The 24,158-nt window shown below is 34.4% G+C and overlaps 1 protein-coding gene across 3 annotated transcripts in view; it reads right to left on the reverse strand.

The window, feature by feature from the left end:
- Nucleotides 1-24,158, reverse strand: part of CSMD3 (CUB and Sushi multiple domains 3) — a 613,513-nt gene that overhangs the window by 48,453 nt on the left and 540,902 nt on the right. For all 3 annotated transcript variants that reach the window (XM_010404839.4, XM_010404843.4, XM_010404841.4), the window contains 7 exons: nt 22,911-23,096; nt 21,361-21,555; nt 19,478-19,651; nt 9,215-9,388; nt 7,667-7,840; nt 3,964-4,149; nt 622-795 (listed from right to left, as the gene is read on the reverse strand). In XM_010404839.4, coding sequence (XP_010403141.2) covers nt 622-795; nt 3,964-4,149; nt 7,667-7,840; nt 9,215-9,388; nt 19,478-19,651; nt 21,361-21,555; nt 22,911-23,096 — 1,263 coding nt within the window. The remainder of the gene's footprint in view (nt 1-621; nt 796-3,963; nt 4,150-7,666; nt 7,841-9,214; nt 9,389-19,477; nt 19,652-21,360; nt 21,556-22,910; nt 23,097-24,158) is intronic.

Here is a 24,158-nt window from a genome sequence, read left to right on the forward strand (position 1 = left end):
ATTTCTGTTTTTCACTTGATCCCTGCTCTTAAAGTGAATCAAACTGAAGCTGTGAAACACAATATTCCTAAGCAATAAGTTTTTCAGAAAACATATCTTGACTTCAGGGAGGGCCAAACTATTACAAGGATTAGATGGTGTTCCCTCAAAAACTGAGCATCTTATCTTGAAATTATGTGGAGCCCACCTGGCCTTATTATACAGATGGACATATTACACAATCAAGTTATATCTGAGGTGTCATCAAGTCACTAGACATTTTACAAGTTAAAAGAAAAAAAAAAAAATTAACCCATTATCTTCAAGAGACAATGTTGCAAGATTTCATTGTGGAAATTAATACTCTTGCCAGAAATCACATAAAAATATTTTCAAAACAAGCTCATTTTGTTAACAGTCAATTGAATGTGAAATTTTTTGTTCATATTAAGTGCCACCAAGAAAGTCTACTTCTTCCAGATTATTTTCTTGCTAATACTTTATTCATATTATGGTTTTACATTTTTTACTCCTAGTGAGATGGTAATTCAGTTTTATACATGATTTTACAGATTTTTAAATGGCCTTCTGAAAAAGAAAAATAAATTTAAAACAACTTTAGGATTAATTCACAACTATTACCTGAGCAATGAGGAAGAGATCCACTCCAGTGTCCATTTAACTGACATGTGCGAGATGACTGCCCTAACAGTGACCGTCTCCCTGTGCAGGTATAATGAACAGTAGAACCAAAGGTGTATTTATCTCCAGACAGGACTGCGTTAGGAGGAACTCCAGGATGTCCACAGTCAATCACTACAATGCATAATTATTGGAGATGAAAGAAGGTTATTATCACTGATCAAACAATTTGTAGTTTTCATTTTCATAACTGCACACATAAACTTTGTGAAGGGGTTACCATTTTTAGGGTTTGGGGGAAAGGGGAACATCATGGGATTAGAACGCAAAATATGCGTCAAACCAAAAGCTGTGAGAGAAATGTTTGGAGATGTCAAAAAAAGGTATTTCAGATACAGATATTGATGTTCAAAACCACTAATTCACTAAGTTGATCTTTATGGCATGAACCTACACACACACAAAAACATGCATTCATGCTTGTACTCTTCAGAGAAAAATTACAGGAACACTGTATCTGCCAAAGTCACTGCTGTGGTAGAAAATATGCAGAACTTCATCTCTCTTTTAATAATGAAGAGCAAGGAGTTAATTTAAAAGTAAGCTAAATAAATCAAGTGTGGGAAATGCACAGTTAAAATTCATAAACCAAATTCACTATATACACAAACTGAATCTAAGCCTGATGTTTGACTTCTTTTTATCTTACACCTGTCCATGGCATGTAGATTATCTTGGCCAGAGATAGTTGTATTTATGTACCAAGAAACCCACAAATTAGAGCTGCAAATATCAGTGTAGTAGAACAGGTAGCTAAATCATACAAATGTAATTTTTATCAAAACTTCATTGTATTAAATACTATTTTCAGCAGGACTTTTTTATTAGAGAAAAATCCAGATCAGAAGCCTGATCAGGGTTAAGCATATGTTCAATTCCATGGCATTTCAGATAAATGCAACTGTACAATGATTGTACAATACAGCATAAGACTAAAATCATGACAATTTGTCTTTCTTAAATGGTTATTTTTGGTCTTAGAGCTTTAATTTATATGTGTATATATATTTATATATATATACTGATATATATATATATAGATAGATAGATAGATAGATATATACACTGATTTGCATTTATTGACACTTTCTCCCAAAGGTCCAACTTTCATGGTGCAGAACCTTCCTGACAGGAGCACAAAGGATTTAGGAATGTGGTAAGTTATTGACTGACTTTGACTCCTACCTAGTCTCACTGACCCCTGTGACCATTCTGCAGGCTTTGAGGACTTTGAGTAAAATGGCCAGAATAGTCACCTATGCATAACAAGCACTTGTTGTCAGCATGTTATTTTTTTAATCACTTGCTTCTAACTAAAATCTGCTATCAGTTATGGATGATTGCTGAGAATGAAAACTTAGAACATTGTTAATAAAAAGGCGTTTTGGTCATGCAGGCTTCAACAAAAAGAGACCTTTTTCTTGTGAAAAACATTCACAGTTTTTCAGAATATTTTATTATCTGTAGAGTTCTTGATGTATTCTTTTGCCCTACTCGGACGTCATACAGGACACAGTTAATTTCATACTGGTGCCTTACAGTTTCCAGCTTTGGGCTTTCATATACACACACTTTTCTGTTTACACTTACATCTAGAGGACTTGGATCCCTAATAATTGACTTAAAAAGTTATAGCACCCTTAATATTACCCTTGATTATGCATTTTACAGAATTTGATTTGATATTAATGTTTTTGAGCTGGGATTTCATATGAAAAGTTGATTGAATTTCTTTTTTTTTTTTTTCCCTAATACTAATTCATTTCTTCCTTTCTCTTTTACCACCCTCATTGAAAAAAAAAATCTTCTTTCTATCTAATATAAATGAACCCTTTTTAGGTTAAACCACTACCCCTTGTGCTATCAATACATGCCATTTTAAAAAGTCCCATTCCAGCGATAATTTACAAAACACTCCAGAAGCTCTTAAAAAGAGGCTCTTAAAAAGTTTTGTTAAGCTCATGATTACAAAATACCATAGATACCACTTAAGATAGAATTCACTGACCCCTCTATATAAATGACAGAAATAAAGCAGAAGATGCCCTTTTCAAAAGTACATATAGCACTTTTACTCCCAAAGCTCTTTTAAAAAAAGAGTAAAGGCTGTATTATTAAATTACTTATGACAAATGAGATAAAAATGACTAAGAGATTATAATACAAATGTAGAAAGAAGAAATCTTTGCAAGTTTACCTTTAAATTAATTTCTGTTTGGAGATAATTTACTATTAAGCAATATTTGTCTTTCTGAAAGGGTAATGCTGCCTTTAAATTTAATGTGAAACCAATAGACACTTTGTTTTAACTGTGACTTGCAATCAAGCTACTTATCCCATCAAAGAAAGGGAGAAGTTCCATAACTGAAAGTTTTAGCAATATAAGAAAATAGAAAAAGTTGATTTTTTTTCCTATTTTTAGAGATAACAGTAGAACTAGTGAAGCCTCCTAAGAACAAATATCTACAATATTGCAAATATCAGTCCATGATTCCTGAATAAGGAACCCTTAGACTGTTTTCCCTTTAATCCCTAGAAGAAAGGCCTTTCTCAGTGAAAAACATTGATCCTAAACCAAACCCTTTTCACAGACTAATAGAACCAGGTAATCAGCTGTTGCAGCCAATTAAAAACATAAGAAACATCTCTGGCTATATCTGCATCACAGTTAGAAAGTTGTTCATGAAAAGCCAGAATAAAAATAACTTACTTGTGTTAATCCACTTCCCTTAGTGAATAGGTTGCATATGAGTATGATGTTCAGGTACATCTATTAGTGTGGTAAACTGAGGATGTTGTCCAGAGGACATGTTAGGTGTTCTACAGTGCTATTACTCCTGGTATCTTTATAGATAGTCTGATCTTTCTGTTTTCCCAAGAGAAGTCCAGAAACTCCTGTTCTGATATAAGTCAATAATTGCATACTGTAGGTTTTACGTTTCGGTGTGATAAGAACTCTGTGGCCAATGGAAGCCACATGTTGGTGAATTCAACAGACAGGTTTTGACCTTGTATCCCTGCTATCAGGAATGATTAGGCTGGAGCATTCAGAGATGTTTGCTTTGGCTATTGCATTTAATAAGTTATTTGTTACATACAATAACAATATGCTACTTCAGCAGCTGCTGAGACCCTCCATCAGTACTGCACACACACACACACACACACACATATATAAATATGATTATTGTAATTGCTGTCATGAGACTGATGGAAATGTTGTGTAAAATAATACCTAGTGTATCCACATTCTTTGTAGAAGCAAACTCATTATCTACTTACTAATACATTCAGGTAGAGGTTTGTCCCAGTGGCCATTTGGTTGACAAATTAAAACTGAAGAGCCAAATAAAAAATATCCAGGATTGCAGTCATAAAATACCACTGTGCCATACGTGAAATTTCCATGTTCGATTTTACTTTCTCTTATAGAATTTGCAGGAATTCCAGGATCAGAACAATTGACCACTAAAAAGAAAAAGAGCACAGGCTTGAGAGTCATACAAATATGGTCTCCTAAAGTGGTCTCCTATTCTTTGTATAAGAAATATCCAACGTGTTGATATCCTGGTTTTATATACCCTAACTTTTTATATAATGATAGTGAATTTGGAAGAAGATGTGAAACAGTGAGACACTAAAGCCAGAAGATGTTAAACCCAGCACAAATAAAAGGAAATGCTTCTTTACAGTGTGATGATACTGTAAAATTATTGGCCACTAAAATGAATTTATATTCTTACCTTTAAATACACTATTTTCCACAAATAGAAACATATTTTGGTGCTAGATGCTCCTTTGGTCTAACTCACACAGAAATACAAACATACATATGTTCCTATACTAACATTTTGATAATGGGTCATCTTTAAGACAGGTGGTTTGAGCTAAAGGGCACATGATCAGTTAGGTAAGAGTGTGGCGAATCTGATAGAATAAGAACATATCCCTACAAGTGGGTATGAGCTTTTAAAAATAGAGGTTAAATTTAATGGTTAAGAATACTGATGAATTTTCTGAGTTCTTAGCTACTTTAAAATTTCTATTTTTGAAAACTTCTGAAGATGGATTTTTTCCCCTTTCTTTTGTGCCTTACATCTGTCTGTGAGTTCAGTATAATAGAGAGATGCTCCAGTCCCTTAAACACCTTCTTAGCCCTCCATTGGACCCACTCCAGGTTCTCCAGATGTGCTTCACCATGGCTGAGTGGAGGGACAGGATCACCTCCCTCGACCTGCTGGCAATGCTCTTCCTAATGCAGCCCAGGACAACACTGGCGTTCATGGCCGCACAGGCATACTGCTGGGCTCATGGAAAGTTTATTGTCTACCAGGACCCCTAGGTCCTTCTCTGCACAGCTGCTCTCCAGAAGGCCACCCCCAGCCTGTACTGGTGCATGGGGGTTACTGGGGTTACTCTTCCACAGGTGTAGGACCCTGCATTCACATTTGTTGGATTTCAGAGGTAAACGTGCATGGATGTGTGTATATAAAATTATCAAAATATGCTGAAAAGCTCTGTAATCTGCAAAGGAAAAACGTTATTGCCAGGTACAATTCAAGATCATTTTTCCCATCTAAATTACTCATTGTAGTCATTTTATGGCTCATGTCCTCTCTAGCCACTATTGTAAATGTTGTAGTCTGCTTGTGTGCTTCTTCTAGTAGTTCTCAAATATTGGTACACTAGGCCTAGACAACATGCTTTTTCTGAGGACAGAAATAGCTTTCTGCTTGTATTTGACTTCTTTAACAGTAAATGATAGAACAATTTGTTAGTTAAATTGATGGATAATATTTTTTTTTTTCTTGGAGGAAAATATGAGCTACATTTCTGTCTTTTTTTTCCCCCACAAGGATCACTGAAGTCCAGCTCCTGGCCCTGCACAGGACAGCCCCAAGAATCACACCATGTGTTTGAGAATGTTGTCCATGTTCACGTTACTAAGCATGTATTTAAAGTAATGACAATAAATTATTCATTAATCAGGAGTAGTGAACACTTGAAATAAAATACAAGGAACTTTGACCATTTCAATTGTTTCCCGCCATTATTATGGTTAGCTAAGAAACTAGATATTTAACAAAGTTGTAAACAGTATAAAAACTATGGCAGCTGTGACCGGTCCGGAGATATGGGCCCGAAAGAGATCCTCTTCCCAGGGCCCGGTGCCTTCCCTCAGCTGCTGGCTGGAGGGCCCCTGCAGAAGCTGTCAGCTCGTTAGTGATTGTCAGCTCGTGATTCCAGCTCAGCTCTGCAGGGCACCTTCCAGGCCAGACCAGGGAGAGAGAGACAAGAGGCTCGTGTAGCTGTTCCACACGAGGCAGCTTTATTAGTCCATGCTCCGGTGAAGGGGAGCCAGGGACGAGCATCTCTCTGCCCTCACAGGGGCAGGGGGCCTTATAGGGATACAGGGGGTGGGTGTCAGAGGGTAAGGGCCAATGGCTTACAAAGGATCTGCATAGGGTCTCCCAGAGGATTCTGGGTTTGCCTTCTTCTCCTTCTTCTCACTGTAACTGAAAGTGGCTCCCTTTCCAAGGGGAGTCCTGCTGGGAGATTGAGCAATCTCCTTATCTCAGCAGACATCCCTCCAGGGCGGGGGCTGGGCATACCCCACAAACAACAGCAAGTGCACTGCTGAATTTATATGAAAAAGTTATGCGACAAAAGCAAAGTCTTCACAAAGGTGTGCGGCCTTTTCTATAATATTGCACTTTTGGCAGTTTACAAATACGCAAGGTAACACTTTTATTATTATTATTTAACTTCAAAGCAAATAAAACAAAATCATTAGAATGGATTTCACTGCACATGGCAGACATGATTAATGATGCCCAACACAAGATTAATTCTTTTTGTTTTTAGACTCTCTTCTAAAACCAACATACAATTCCAGGACTGTGTAAAATTCCAAAGAATAACCTGGTCAACATATTTACCAATCCCTACATGCCAGTAAGTTATCAGACATTTTGACACATTACTCTGCAATACCAGAATACCAAGGTGACTGATAGCAACTGGATTGAAAATGAGATTAAGCAGGTACCCCAAACACACAGTACATGTTTAGTATTGTAAATTTAGAAAATAGTATCTTCTCATCAACAAAGAATCCCTTGAAAATTTAAGTTCTGTAAATTATTGGGCAGTATCTTTTAGGGGAAAGTGATCAAATGAAAGTGGAGAATACCTATTGGAAAGAGAATACAGTCAATAAAATTGCTATGAAAACGAAACATGATTTACTTTATGTACAGATAAAAACCTGTAGAAGCTGCAGAGAAGATGCTGAAAAACAATCATTAGAATTTCTGCATACATACATGCAGGTTACAGCAAAAAGTACAGTTTTCTAAATAAAACCAATTATTTAAAAAGCACATAAGTGATTTTAAAAAGGCAGGGGTGACAAAACCTTTCTAAAACTGCTTATAAAAACTCAAACAGAACTAATTTAATAGTATTACTTTTCTAAGTGAAAGTATTTTACATATAATATCTAGAAGCACTGAGAACCAACACAAATGGACAACGTTAATGAATTAGAATAACAATTTTCGAAGTCCAGATGCTCAGTGGAGTACCAATGGAAAGGTAAAATGAAAAAGAAAGTAGGTTTTCTTACGTGTCTATTAGAACTATGTTGGCTAGAAATGCAGAGAACATTATTTCAGGATTTAAGCTCTCAATTATCTTTCCATAATTTTACTTAAGTAACTTGTAGAAAAAATTTTTAAAAAAGCAATACAATCTACAGACACGCAAGAAAGTTTCTCTGCAACTGTTATCCTGGCAACCTGAGTATAAAAAATCATAGAATTACAAAATGTCTTTAATAATAAGATTATTGTGTTAGTTAATCAGTCTCTCTGTTAGTGAGAGAGGAATCACTTTGTCTTGACAGTGCTCCTTTAACTCTGTTTATTTTTCAGCCTTAATTTTACACCACTTAGTAAGAAACCTGTAAATGCTGCATTCTTACCTTTGCATATTGGAGGCGGGTGGCTCCACTGCCTATTAGCTTGGCACTGTGCTTTGGTTGGTCCTTGCATAACATACCCCGTATTACATGAAAATGTCACAACATCATTGAAGTTGAAACCATTTCCACTTGTTCTTCCATAAATAGGACTACCGGGGTGACCACAGCTGATGGCTAGCATAGCACCAATCAAAAAACCCCCAAAAAACAGAACAAGCTGTTATCACTTTCCATTATTTATTATGCAATAGATAATCATTACATAATAGTATTTTCAAGTTTTGATATTATAAGGTACTGCGCACTTTCCATGATGTATTCATGTTCAAGAACTTACTTAAATATTTAACTTAATAGAATTTGACATGCAGTAATGAAAGCAAATGAAGAAAACTCTTCTGAAGAAGCAGGAGAAAAACAAGCACTGGATTTTCATTAAGCATAGTCTAAAATTGAAAGGAAATATTTCACTATGTTAGTTCCTCAGGTATTATTTCTTACAAGTTTGTCTTATTATCAACTCAATATTTTATCTTTGTGGCCTAAATACTTAGTGAAGCTATAAATTTATGACTATTAAAAAAAAAAAAAAAAGAATTATGGGCACAGTGAAATTTTTCTTATGTTTACACAAAAACTGACTACAGAAGGTAAAGTTTATTTTCTGTGCCCACAAAAACCAAATGAAAAAAAATTAAGGAAAATCAGACACAAATTAATATTCACAAAATGATCCAAAAACATTTTGTGAACATTTTCTTCTATTTTGTAACAAACTGTTGATTTAAAAAAGGTTAATCAGTAATTAAAAAATAAAACATCACAGAACAAATGAATTAACATTGTGTACTATGACTTGGCATTAAGAGAATTTCTGCTGCAAAGATAGAGCTATAGAATATTTGCAGGCAGATTAATACAGTTTCAATACACTAATATTACTGAACCTGAAAAATGGCGGTAATTTACTTTAAAGTGCTTAGAGGAATCTCAAATTTTCCTGAATTTTAAATACAGCATTTTCTGTTATTACTCAAAGATCTTTCATGTGATGTGTTGACACACATCATGCAAAAGAAACCTCATTAACAGAGGACAATATTCACTCAAAAGACCCCCAAAACCACAAATCAAAGTAACAGCACCTCTGTGAGGAAGAAGAAAAAAAGAAAATATAATTTGGTAAAGAAAACATTTTAATCTTCCGTGCTGACAGTGTACTTCAACAGTATTTACTAATCTAACTAGAACAGTGAAAGTAAGTGTACATTAAAGATTTCCAAAAGCCACTATGGGTCATAAAGCCATTTTCATATTTGAATACTGCATTCCTAAGTCCTATCACTTTTTGAAGAAGTTTCACATCCATTACAGCAGGTATTCAGTAGCCAAAAGATGTAGTGGAAATTTTAACTGACAACACTTAACTTCACCTGATAGATGAATCATAGATTTTATGTGGCCACATACTTTTGAGAATCATTCAGTCCTTGTTTGACACAGATATTCCTGTAACATAAATCAGTACGTGTTGCCATGCTTACTTACGCACACAGGATGGAAGCTGACCAGACCAGTTGTGATCTTGTTGACATATTCTTACAGAAGAACCAATCAACCGAAAACCAGGACTGCACTGGTAAACAACTGTGTCTCTATATCCATAATTTTCTCCTATTACTTGTCCATTGACTATAAGATCTGGAATACCACAGTGACCAGCTACATTTGTTTACAGTAAAGAAAAAGAAAAAAAAAAAAAAAGAAAAAAGTATCAGTAAATATGCCAGAGAAATTTTAAATAAGCCTCCTTAACTAAAACCAAGAAATGTTGAATATCTTTCCAGGTTTTTTATTGACATAATTCAAAGCTTTATTTATATTAGCTTGGTAAAAACCACAGTAATTCATTTGTATAGGTAGAACTATACACATATAAAAAAATTACAAATAGACGATGTAGTAAAGAGATGAAATGTCATATATATTATCAAATTTCCTTTAAAAAAATATGAAGAATTCCTTTTTATTGTAACATGTAAAAAAACCTATATTATTTACCTTAGTTTTATTTTGGCTATGATTAAATGAATAAGGTAACATTAAAGTATCATGCATTTAACTAAATATAAAAATTCCACATAAATAAAAATAATATAAATATTATAGATATCAATCCACATGGACATTATGAATATAGCCTCTTCACAATATAAAAAAAATAACTGGGACAATTTATTTCTGGAATTTAACTCTGTACTATTTTCCGTTCTTTCTCTCCTACTGATTCCAGTGGAATCGCAAAGAGATTAACATCCTTTGGTTGAAAGCAGTCAGCACAACAGCTGCCAAATGTCCTGCAACCAAAAATCTTTCTATGCCTAGGCCTAATCCTCTACTCTGTATTCTCAAAACATAAGAAATACTGTATTTTCACTGTGAAGGTCATAAAGAGATATTTAGTCTAGAGAGAAGCTAGGAAAAAAACCCAAACTATTTGTAGTTACTATTTTTTTGTAATGAATTCTGGAAAATGGGCTCTGTGATTCAGAAAAAAATGTGGTAATGGAAAAGTCTTCTAAGAATGGTTGACTTCATGAAGACTGTGACATATGGTAGAGAACTCACGGCAAAAAAGAAGAATAAGACAAGCAAAAAAACCAAACAGTGTTTCAGCTAGTATTTATTAAAAACAACCAAACTACCAGCCAGCCAAACTCCTCTGCTCTCCTTTTCCCTTCTACTTTACTTCAAATAAAGCCCACAAACAAATCTCCAAAGCATGGGATTGCTAATAAGAAAAGACATTTAGAACCAATATGGTCTGGATTGTTTTTTCCTTTGAAATTTTAGATGCTTCTAATACTCTGATGTATTTTTCTGCATTTTGCCTCATTCATTTGGGGCTAGAAACTTCCTATTAAAAAAAAGTTGAAAATCTTGCATTTTCTTACAACTTGAGCTTTGTATTGTACTTCATTGTAGGAATCATTACAAAATCAGAATTTACAGTATAGGTAGTATATGAACCTCCACATATATTAAAATGATGGCTGTAATTTGACTTCCGTGTATTTGGCAGGAGTCCAAATCTGATACTGTTCAAGGGTATATTATCCCTTGTTTGCTCCCTCCCTGTTTCCCTCAGTCTTATGTAAAAAAGAAGCATACATGAAATTTATGTTTTCTAGGATAAGATGGTGTAACACACGTTTAAAAAATTTTTGCCGGAGTATTTCTTGCTTGTCCAAGAAATTCATAATCCATTCAGCATGCAGTAGACTGTTCTGAAAATGCCCCAAAGGAACTGATTTCCCTATCCTATTTCCGATTATAAACAGGACTAACCAGATGAGGAAAAAAACTAAGCTGTAAAAGATTAATTTCTATCAAAAGTGCAACCAGACAGTCTGAAGTGATTCAGACCATGCTCAAGGAAATTTTTTTCTAGTTGCATTTAATTAAAATATATGGCTTAGTTCTTAATTAAAAATTTAGTGTTGCTTTATGGCAGTTGCTTTATGGCAGAGGAAGCAGAATACTTTGCCAGAAAGGCCAATCTCTGTTTCCTGTGCAGAGAGAATAAAACTGAAGCAATTCAACATGAGAGGTAACTAAGATCACAGTGCAGTTTCTGCAACTGTGCATAGACTTTACAAAACTCATACAACTTCAACAGGTGAAAATGCATTGCAAATCATCTGTATCTCTTGCAGTAATGTCCCAGTCTCGCTCCAGAAAATTTAAAGTAATTTAAAAATCTCATCCTCTTACCCTACTTCCTTTCACTGTCATAAACCTCTCAGACCCTAGTTTTGACTTCTTCTGACTTTTGAATTTCTCTTTTTTCTTTCTTTTTTCTTTTCTTTTGACTTTCTTCAACATCTGCTATTTACAAGGAGAGGGGTAGTGGCTGTTGCATACCTGCAATTCAGCAAAGTATTCAACACCATTTCCCACAGCCTTTTCCTGCACAAAAAGGCAAGATACAGATTGGTGGGTGGTCTTTAAGATGGGTAGAGAATTGGCTAACAGGCTGTACTAAAAGGGTGGTGATCAATGGTTTTCACTCAGGCTGGAAGCCTATCACAAGCAGGATTCCCTAAGGATCAGTAATGGGCCCCATGATGTTGAATATCTTCATAAATGAACTGGATGACGGGATTGAAAGCAGCCTCACCAAGTTTGCTGATGACACCAGACTGGTGGTGAGGCAGACATGTGAGAAGGAAAAGACATCTAACAGAGACACCTGGACAGGCTGGAGGAGCAGGCTGTACTGCGAGGTTAAGAAAAACACCTGCAAGGTTCTGCTCCTGGAATGACACAACCAAAGAGCCCAAAGCAGGCCATGATCTGTGTGGCTGGGGAACAGTGTCACTGAAAGGGACCTGGGGGTCCTGGGGGACAAGAAGCTTACCATGAGTCAGCAGTGTGTGTGGCTGCAACAGTGAAGGCAAAATGGATGATGGGCTGCATCTGCAGAAACATTATTAGCAGTGGTAGAGATCATCCCACTCTACTCAGTGCTTGCCAGGCTGCACATGAAAGATGCAGAGAAACACAGACAGACTGCAGAGGAGGGCTATGAAAATTATCAAAGGGCTGAAAAACTTCTCCTATGAGGAAAGGCTGAAGGCGTTAGTTCCTGAAGAAGAGAAGGCTCGGGCGGGGCCTCATCACAGTGTTCCAGTACTTAGAGGGTGGCTACAAAGATAATGGTGGCTCTCTCTTCACACTGAGTCACATGGAGAGGACAAGGGGCAATGGGTGCAAGGTGCACTTGGAAAGGTTCCATAATGAGATAAGAAAGAATTCTTTTGACAGTAAGAACAAGCATTCCCTGGAACAACCTATCCAGCCAGGGATGTTTTCAAAACGTGACTAAACAGGTTTGTTAGATAATCCCATCTCAGCTTCCTTTGCCATGAAATGTTGGATCAGATGATTTTTCAAATTCCCTTCCAACTTGGGCTGTTCTGATTCTATTACTTCAAGTCCCTCTGTCTTGATTATTTCCTCCCACTCTGTGTAACAGTTATATCTTTGGAGCACCAACTATATTGCATGACCAATTGTGAAGTTCTCACTACTAGTAATGAAAGATATGTTTAAAACAATAGAGCCTACTTCTATCCCTGTGTAAGATTTCTAAACTGAAAAAGAAATAAATCTGAATGCATGAAGAATACTATAAAGCTGTGTTATAGAACTGTAGTTCTATCATAGCAGAATTCTAAATCAATTGGTGACAGTGTTAAGCAATTAAATATCATTTAAAAGCAGAATATACCAGACTTGTGACACACTTTTTATCTCAAATTTAAAAAGAAATTAAAAAAAAAAAAAAAACAAACCAAACCTTGCAGGGTTTTTTGCCATTTTACTCTGCTTTCCAGGGGAAGTTTAGTGTGACTTAGGGATATAAAAAAACCTCATTAAAACGAAACCAAACAAAAAAAAGGGGGAAAAAAACCACCAAAACCAAAACAATCCAACACCCCAAAATGATGGGTTCAGTATTATTTGTTTTATTTTCAAATAAAATAATTGACATATGTCATGTAGGTGCATGTGGTAAGCAGTTCACTATGTTTGCTATGAAAAGTGTATATAATGGTATACATAGTTCCTGTTAAGGGAACGTTAGAGAACTTTACTGGAATTTCCACTGATTCATGCAGCTGAGTAAATTCCCTAAGATCCAATAAAGTTAGAGACTCATTAATATTTTCCAGAACTTTTATTCTTTGCTTTATTTTCCCACTGTATTTCACACATCCATACAGATGTTTTCTGCCAGAGAAAATAAAGACCTCAACTTATAGTAGTTGCTATCATTACTTCTCCAACATCAAGGGAAAAAAAAAAAAGCCTAGAGGAAGAAAAACCCAAACAACTCCCAAACAAAAACTATCACCATCAACACCTGTATTTGAATGAGTAATAGTACTTAATTCTCTTCAATTCTATTCTGGATTTGTTGCATTTCTTCTAAAAGTAAGGTGTTTATTTATTTTTATCATTAATTTTAGTAGAATTCTTACCTTTAACATTTTTCTATTAAGCTACCTAAGAAAATAATTCCAAGATGTTCATTATACATTAAGGATATGCTCATATTTATTACTGTATATTCTGGTAGTTTTTATGATCAATTCTGATAGCAATTGTTTCTCAGGACTTTCATTGAAACTCTTATTATAAGGGCTTTGTGACAAATAAGTATATTCTAATATCCTAGTAGTAAATAGCTGACTTCACACTAAATTAGAATTCTAGACTTCTTTAGGCTAAGATATTCTAGACTATTTTCATTACCACTTTGTCCATTGTCAATATCTCTCTTTTGGTGCTGTACCATAAGACCAGTTCCATTTTTTTCTATGATATGGATATAAAAGACCTGTGTAGCAGTTCTATGAATCCAGATGAGACTCCTGGGTCTTAATGTAACCTGTAACTTGTAATGCTGAATCAAAAGATTCCACTTTCGCAAAGACAAGTGAAAGCTGCAAAAAAAGATATTAAAAGAGACTAAATGTGAAGGTTTTTCTGTGTAGCAGATTTGAGAGGGGAAATAAGAAATATAACATTCTCAATTTCCAGTCTAGAAAAACTTGAGAAGAATAATGGCATGAAATATTATTAAAAAACAAAATTAGTCAAAGAGTGGGAATAAAGGATATTAATAACCTGTGAGCACCAAATAAATTACCTAATTTGACATGAAATCCAGCTCTAGCAATGAAGAATGAGCATAATAACTTAGTGTCAGAACCTTTGAAACCATAGCTGTAAATGAGGTTTCTTTTCTGCAGGTTGTTTTATGAGATGAAAAGAGTAAGAATAAATGAATACAGAATCTTTACATTAAATGGCAAAAATGTGCCTATGCTTATTTTAGTTGTCAGTAGTGTCAAACATGAGCACAGTAGTGAAAAAAATCTACATACCAATGTATTATTGAAAACAGAGATTTATGCTATTTATTATTCAACAAAGTTAATTAACCCATCAAGATGACCTCAGCTGAAAAGGGAAGAATTATTTCCTGGCATTTTTTTTCTTCTTTACAGGGCTTGCATTTCATAAAAAGATATAAGAAGGCAGAGCCCTGGACAAAACAGGGCTTGGGGCATTTCTCTTGCAATTTTCAGAAGAGCCTCATCTTGACAGCTATTCAAGCTGTACTAAAACTGTTCAGGATGAATGGTTAAGTTATTTAAAATCATTTTTAATCCATGGCCCACAGAGGGAAGTTCTCTGCTGAATTCCTTGAAATAGCTGAATAGTTCTTTAAAGATGAAACATCATATACCTAATTTGAAAGTCTAGTTGTTATTATTATGCAGCAGTACTGAAGAACAAAGAGAAGCATATGGCTAACTCTAGATATATTAATTCAGTATCACTAGAGATACAGAATCCCCCTTAACTGAAATACCAAGAGTTTAAAAAAGATATTTAAAAACAGTGAAGACAAAGAAGGTAGTTGCTTATATATTTTTCCAGAAGTTTCCAGAATGAATATAGTGGAAGAGAGGTTACACTTCAGGGGTTATATAGCCACAGAAACCTTTCAGTGACTGAAAGCTGATTGAGAAAATATAAAAACTACCACTGATAGATTAATGCAGTGAACATTCTCTGCTGTTAGCTAACATGGTTGCTTTGCCCCAGATGGTATGTCTGCAATTCTTTTTACTCCATTAACAGCATTGTTCTCTACAGAGCTGATAGATAACTGGTTTTTCCTTTACGAGTAACAATCTGCCAACAATGATTCATTAGCATTTTAAACTGGTATTTTTGTATGAAAAAAGAGTTGAGTAAGACTGGAATAAATATTCCCCAGCTAACACATCAAACATGTCTACATAAGAATTTTGGTTCCGATCTTCCTTCTAAGTCTTAAATGTGCTGAGTGGTTTTACTATGAACAAATTAGCTTCCTGTCAGAGGAAGCACGTTGAGAAGCTCAGCTTGGTGCACAAAACATGTGTTCCATCTCCTTTTGGAAAAAAAGTGGTCAAAATTATTGACAGATCTTTTTGTCTACTTAGAACCATATGAGTAATGATGACATATAGCCCAGAGGACTGGACCAGATATAGTCCAAGGAAAATTCTCTGAGCCATATGTAATGCAAATGTAGATAATTTAGAATCAATTATTTGTTTCATGATTTCATCATTCTGCTGGATTATTTGTTAATTCAGACAAAAACACAGTATGTGAAGTCTAGCCTTTCTCTTAGGAGAAGAGATGAAAGGTATTCCTGATGTTATTGTTTGGAAAGTGCAAATGTTGATATTTAATGTACACACTAACCTTAACAGCTGCTTTCTTCTACCCATCTGTCTTTATTGAAAGCTCCTCTAGTACTAGCCATGTATTGGAACCACACTTTCTTATGCCTTATGCCACACTTCAAATAAACTTCATTCTTCCTTTTTGCATTTTAAACATAGGGACACTGTTATAAAGGTGTTCTCCAAATGAACAGAATTAACGTCATTTAATCATGTCACAATTAACAACAAAATATGAGATCTTACAGACCTTTAAAAATTTAATCATATCTCATCATTTATCTTTATTTGACATTTAATACTAATATGCAGAACTAAAAAAAACCATTGTTCCAGAAGTTTCTGAGTCTATCTGATTACAGGCATTAAAATAAATATGCTAAAAAAATCAAAACTTTTTATAATTATGATAATATATGTTTTTATGATCAATGTTATTCCTGACATTAAATTAAAGCAAATAAAATCAATTTAATAAACAAAAGAAATAATGTAAAATATAAAATTGTAAATATGTCACCTGTAAATACTGTAAACATACAAAGTTTTCATGTAAACAGACAATAACCAATTTCTTGTTGAATATTTAAATATTTTTCCAAGAGGAAAATGTATAAAGAAATCACAGACTTGTCAGTCTCTTTTTATAAGTAGGATAGTCAGTAAAAATCTATTCTATGTTTCTGACTGTTTCTCAGGGTTTATTACATAGACAGTTGCAGTGTTACCAGTATAGAAAAAGATCAAGCACAGTAAATTGTGAGAGGCAGTTTGTAACGTTGGAGACACAACTGTCATGATTTTAATCTCTGCCTGTTATTTTATTCTAAAAGACAAAAGTGACTTTTTCGCAATAAAATGTCCTGAGACATTTAGGTTTTTAAACTTTGACAACAGAATTACTTCAGAAGCTCTATTCTGTTTTTATTTATTTTTTTCAATTTGAACATTGTTTCTTCTCATCAGCTATGGAGAATAAGGATCCAGAAATCAATTTCCTACTATTATAATAATGGGATTACTCATGAAGTATTACTTTGTCATTTAGGTATTCTTTAAAGAAAAAAAAAAGTGAGATTGAGAAAAGAAGGCAGTTGTGTTAAGTGTTCTAGTTTTTGCCACAGATTCAACACCCAGAAAGTTATCCATCTTTTAATAAAAGAAGCCAGAATGAGAAAAGAAAGAGCTGTGAAACCTATCATAATATTCTCACACTATTATGGCTGTTATCAAAATTATGCACTGCTGTTCACAATGTCGTGCAGTAACACAACTTGGATTTTAGTCAATATTTTCGGTGATTTAAACATTACCTCAGTTCTAATTCTCATCTATATCTGATTAGGTTCACCATGAACTAGTTTAAAGTTCTACTGCAGATACTTAGATTCTTCTTTACTCCACATTTCATAAATTCTTAGAATTACACATAACTGGAATTAAAGTCAGGCTATTTAACCCAACAATTAAATGCAATTATTTCAGTAGCACTTTCAAAAAAACTTGAATTTTTAAACAAAATACTTGAAAAGGGTATTATGTTATCCTGTAGGATTTCATGTATGTCATCTGAGTGTACTCTTAAGGGCATCCTCAAAACTTAAAACAGAAATACACTGGTAATCACTTCAGTCCCAGAACAACTACATTTCTCAGAAAGTAAAAGTGGAAAGGCTCTAAGATAAATAATAAAAAAGGTTTACAGCTAAGAGCAGTAAAACATCAGAAATAGAAAGTGAATTTTTTTCCTACTATTTTTCAGTTATTGAAAACAAACACCAGAATTTAATGATAAGTTGCACAAAAATTAATTACTTGAACCATTAAAATACCCACTCTGTAAGTCTTCCTGCCCTATTTCATCTCCTTTCTCCCATATTCTATTTCTTTAATGTCCTCCATTTCCTCCATGTTCTGACAACAACTTTCTTAAAAATATTTCTTATTTCTGATTTGTCATTAGCTGAACTCATCCCTCTATCTTAATTCTCAAATTACTTATGGAAGAAACAAGAATTGAACTGAGTCAATTCCGAGTCTGCAGGGAGCTCATTCCTGCACAGTGATGTAACACAGTAGGCAATGTTGTTGCAAGAGAAATTATGGCAGCCATTACTCTACCTTTTATAAATTTCCTCTGTCACTAGCTTTACTTTTTTGTTTTATTCTGCAAGGTATACATTTTTTGTGTGCTGTATATGATGTATATTCTAATTCTCTGAGTAATACTTGTTTTCATGCCATCTTCAACAATTTGCCACAATAAAGCTTTAAAGATACGCATTTTAAAGATTTATTGTAGTCCTATTAGTCTGATACAATAGGTGTGTTTTAGGTTACTGTATTCCTCCTCTAGTTATATAGTTGTTAAGTGTTTACTGTTACTGGACATTATAGCATATGAACTAAATAATAATGAATCTCTTCTGAGAAGTAGGGGTCCTCTTTTAATTTGAAAATAAAATAAAGCCTCTATCCCTCTCTGCTATATGCCAGTGAACATTCCAGCTTCAGACCTGTAGCTTGATAAGCAACACTTTTGCTCATTCATGAGTCATTCACTTAAGTGAAATTAGCAAATAATACAGTTTTACAGAAGAAAAATTATTTGGGATAGAAAGTAGTTTAAAAAAGAGAATGGCAATCCATACAAAGAGATATTGCAACAAATCCCTATATTTAGTGTATACACTAGTTCAGTTTTCTGAAATTATCAGTTTATGGATATTCTGTTATATACTCATGCCTCCACAAATGACAAGAAAACAATATGACGTACATATTTCACTCTAAATTGGAATACTAGCATGCTTTTGATTTCAACTGAAATTAAAATTTTGATTATATATAGAGTTAAAATGAATGTCTCTACAGTAAATACAATAACCCAGCTCAAGGTACACATGATGAATCAGAAAGAAGCCCTGAAATTGTTTCAGGTGTTCATTTTATAATAGATAATTCAGGCAACTGTGAAGTTGCCTTAAATAAGAGAAGATACCTAAACTTGTACAAGTAAAGGGTCTCAAATTCTGAAAAAAGTGTCTGGATAGCGACTTTCTCTTAGAAATAAGGCTGCAGTAGTCCTGTCAAAGTTTCCACCAACTTTTTTTCCTCCTTCTGTATCTTTTCAAGAATACAGTTTAATACTATAACACAACCACTTAGTTCAGGTTTACTGTGCAGATATTTTACTGAGGATATGTATTAGAGCTGAAACATACGGAATCAACCTGTCTTGCTGTTTATGTATAGTTCTACTTTAAAGACATAAATAAAAATACAGTAACACTGATTTTGCATGTTGTGAAGATATTAATATTTCTGAAAATATAAACATAGTTATAATTTGTTGAGAAAAACAATTCAGCCCAGCCACACATGCAGAGCTCTCTTCAATGTATCTGCTAATAGAAAAAGACAAGGAGATCACTTTGCTTACTTTTGTCTCCTAGAGAGACAGAAAATAGACAAGTTGTGACAGTAGTATCCATACCTAAACACCTGGTTTCAATTCCTCTCCAGAGTCCAGATGACAGACATTCCCTCACTGCAGAGCCAACTAGCATGTATCCTGAGTCACAAGTAAATATAGCTGTAGATCCATAAGTGATTTGAGTTCCAATCTTATTTCCATTTGGAGGTGTAGGAAGTTCTCCACAGGAAATAACTTCATGGCAAAACAAAAACAAAACACAAGTATACAGCTGAGAATCACAAACACACATACGATAATACCTAACAACCAAAAATAATTATCAACCAGTCGATCAGATAAATAAATTTCACACCTTGAAATATTTTGGAGAAATCTGTAGAAAACATAGATTAAAAACCTGCAAACAAAAACTATTCCTTCCCCAGAAATTATACTTAAGAAAGAGAGGGGGAAGAACAATTAAAATAATTTCTGTGAAGTTAAAAAAGCCACTCAAAACATTATTAAATGCTGTTTAATTACCTTGTTTTTATCAAGTACTTTCTGCATATTGGAACCTCACCAGTGCTATCAGTTTTAAAGTTACATTTCTTTAGGAATAGGCCATTTGGATCACCTAGGTCATAATGAAATGCTTACCCTAGCATTCACACATTACATTTTTACAAAGAATGAATGATATTAATGGAATTCCTTGCCATTTATTTACAACTGGAAGCATTTTTTCAATCAAAATAGTATTTTTCTTTTTCAATTTTCTTTTAATAATTAACAAAGCCAATTTATTATTAGTAAGTAAGAGGCTGAAATTAGGTAGCACATGTTATGCCTAGAAGAAAATGTCATAACATTTCAAACAAAACATAGTTAAAAATAGTTTATTTTAAAGCAAAGAGGGATACAAATACAAATTTAGTATGTAGAATATATACATATATACAGAGAGAGAGATATAGGTACAGACATATACACAGTATTTTTAACACTAGCAGAGATGAAATATTGCAATTAACTTTTAAAAATTCTCTCTATTATAAATTATATTTCCAGTTATAAAGAACCCAAAATTAAGGTTAATTTCCAGTATAATTAATCTGTCTTTGCAATTGCTTTTTTAAACTACTTTTTTTTTCATATGTATTGTGAATGAATTAGAAATATATTTTAAGCCACAGTTATCTGGCTTATCTACAGACTTTTTAGGTATATGTGGATTTATACATAAACATGCAGATACACACTTTTGATACAGGTACCAAAAGCACAGTTATATGCCACTGTCAGAAGATACATCACACAGTGTTCCATGAAGAGAAAGAGTTACGGCTTCAAATTGTAACCAAAACACCACAGTTTTGAAAAACGAGACGTCTAAATTTACATTTATAAAGAAATGTGCTTTTCACAGCAGTGGGAGTGGGAAAAACAATTGCAGCTACATCTTTAGTTGGTTTAAATATCTGAATATTAATTATTTATTTTTTGAAAATTAACTATTCCAGGTTATCAGCATACCAGCTAATGGTAGGAATGATGTGGATATGAGCAAATGCATGCTACATGGTAACTAGCTGAAAGGAGAGATTATTTTATTTATCAAGTATGCAGACAGGACACAAAGGTTTTGCGTTTTTCAAGACTTTACAGCATTCCTGACCTAAAAAAAATATATAGGAAAATATTCTCTTACTACTTCTATGTACTTTTATAAATTCAGGGACCTTTAAAACTCAGAAGTGTGCTTACAGATATGTCCTTGTCACTAAATCTAATGTATTATATTTGTAAATAACAGCCTTTAGGATATCCAGGAATTCCAGCCAAGAAACACTTTTTCTAATTAGCTGTTTTGAATACTAAATTAGTTAATTTCTAATTCACCCAATAAAATATTTTTTCCTGAAATCTGTACAGCGGATGCAGATACAACATGTACTCACTTTGGCAGTAAGGCCGCTCATTTCTCCAACTCCAGGTGCCATTAGCAAGACACTCGATAGATGCTGGCCCCAAACCATAATACCCAGGATCACAGCTGAAAACTACTTTTGTTTTATACTCATAATGTGAACCATTCACTATTCTCCATCTTCCATGTTCCAGGGTAAAAGAATTGATGCTCGGACATGTAACAACTTCCAAAATAACAAAAACATATGGTTATTGGTGGCTTAGTACAGGCAAATTGGGAAAATCTGTACCATTATTAATCAATAAATGTATTTTAAACACAGTGACATAATCTTTGAAAACTAAGGCTGTATTTGAAATTGCCTGTGGTTAGAAGGTTATGAGTTGTCTCATTTAATTAATAATGATCCAGAGAGAGCAGGGATTGTGTATGCAGAGTGATACAGCTGGTGTAGATAGAAGCTATACCATGGTTGAATTCTCTGTAGGTAGACCTTCCATGACACTTTACATCAGGCACCAGAATCTTTACTAAAATTTCAAGTAGATTAAATGGAGGAATTATTTTTTTACCCAGGTAAACTCTGTGAGATATGGTAGACTTATTTGAGAGACTGCACGTTGGTGACAGATAAAATAATATCCATATCCAAGTTGTTATTCAACAGCTATATATTTTTGTCTCATTTCTTAATTCTAAGTGTTCTTCCTCCAGATATGGAAAAAAAAACATTCCACAACACTAATATAATAAAAAATAGTATAAGAAGCATAACAATTTTTCCTACTTTGTTTTTCTCTATTTTCATTGGTTTTTGAGAAAGAGGAAAATTCACGACAGAATGAAATTTTCAAAAACAAGAAGAAAAAAAAGGAGAAAGGGGAAATCCTTGAAAAATACTCCAGTGTTAATTTACTTTCATTTCCAAAATTCATTGGGTGAGATAATCCAAATTCTAATGCGCATGAGACACTGACATCCCTGTACCGGTCTCTACAATCACCTGGGTTTTCATATCCTATTTGTAACTGCTGATATTCACTTCTTTTTGGGAATAAAATGCATTTTCTCTGCAGTGATGATACCCCAAGTTTAGATGGTGTAGGACTATAATGACAGGATGAATATAAATAATAAGCAGCAGTTTCAAACAATTATCACAGAGGTTTTGCAATTCTGGAGAGTAAAAAAGGGTTTGTTAACAGTATATGAATTGTGCAGCTCTCACTGAAGAGACGACTTTTGCAAAAAACCTCTACAACCATTAACTTTGATTTAACTGTAAATGAATTATTAGTTTGATTGCATTCTTTAAGCTCTACTATATTTACTCTGCTGTTTGAGTGTATTCTATAAGCTCTAGCATAATTATTCTGCTTATGCTGTTAAGTTTCAGCATCTCTTAGTTACGTATATTTCATATATGTATTTCATAGTAATTTAATACCAGCAATAATACATAGATTGAAATAACCTGAAGATGAAAGTTTAAGTCATGTGAAGATTTGTTCCCTGGGTAAATAAAAAAAATGTACAGACAGCTTTTTACTCACCAGAGACCTTTTACATGTTACTCACCTACACAGCGAGGTGTTTTATTGTGATTGCTCCAGGTACCATCCGGCTGGCAGACTGCAGTAGTAAGCTCTTTGGCTGATAGCCTATATCCATCATTGCAAAAATAAGTAACACGGGTGCCAACTAAGTAATCTGTAGTTAATATCCCACCATTTACTGGAGCTTTAGGAATTCCACAAGATATTGCTGAGTAGAGAGAAAGACAAAGGTTTTTATATCCACTGACCTCAAAGAGCTTATGCATTGCAACATCGCTAGTCTTAAATTCATAAAAAAATTTTAACTCATTAATTTTTAACTCATTAATGTGTGTTTTAAGCAGGCAAATAAATGCTCTTAAAATTTTAGGGAATTGAATCCAATGAAGCTTTTGCATTTTGATGGAGGAAGCAAAAAATAAGAACAATGGTTCATAACTCTGCAGCTAACCATTCAAACTTTGTGACCTCTGGCAAAACACTAAAAGCAACTTTCAAGATTCTATTTCTTCAACCTGGAAAGCAGAAAGAAAATACCCTTTTGAAAATATTGAATCACAGAATCATAGAATGGCCTGGGGTGAAAGGGACCTTAAAGATCTAGTTCCAATCCGTCTGCAATGGGCAGGAATATCTTTCACTAGGTTGCTTAAAACTCTGTCCAGCCTGGACTTCAACACTTCCAGTGATGGGGCAACTACAACTCCCCTGGGCAACCTGTTCCAGTGCCTCACCACCCTCACAGTAAGGAATTCCTTCCTGATGTGTGATTTGAACCAATCCTCTTTCATTTTAAAGCCATTCCCACCTATCCTATTAAGGCCTAAGGCCTGCATGCCCTTGTAAAATGTCCCTCTCCAGGTTTCCTGTAGGCTTGTTTTAGCCCTCGTCTTTGTCATCAGTGACTTGGGAAGTGCAGCTGAAGCACTTGTCAGTGAAGACTGAATCAAAACCACTGCTGAGTATCTCAGCTGTCTCCATGCCCCAGGTAACCAGGTCTTCTGTATCCTTCTGGAGAGGGCCCACAATTTGCCTAGTCTTCCTTTTAACAACAATGTATCTTTAGAAGCTGTTCTTGTTCCCCTTGACAGATGTATTTTATCACATCTCTAGCTTTCCTAACCTGATCCATGGTTGCTTGGACACTTTGTATTCCTCCTACGGTGCCTGTCCTCACTTCCACCCTCCCTAGGCTTTGTTCTTGTGTTTCATTTTGTCCAAGAGCTCCTTGCTCATCCAGGCAGGTGTCCTGAAGTTTCTACTTGACTTT

This window comes from Corvus cornix, chromosome 2, assembly GCF_000738735.6.
Source record: "Corvus cornix cornix isolate S_Up_H32 chromosome 2, ASM73873v5, whole genome shotgun sequence".
Classification (NCBI taxonomy): Eukaryota; Metazoa; Chordata; class Aves; order Passeriformes; family Corvidae; genus Corvus; species Corvus cornix.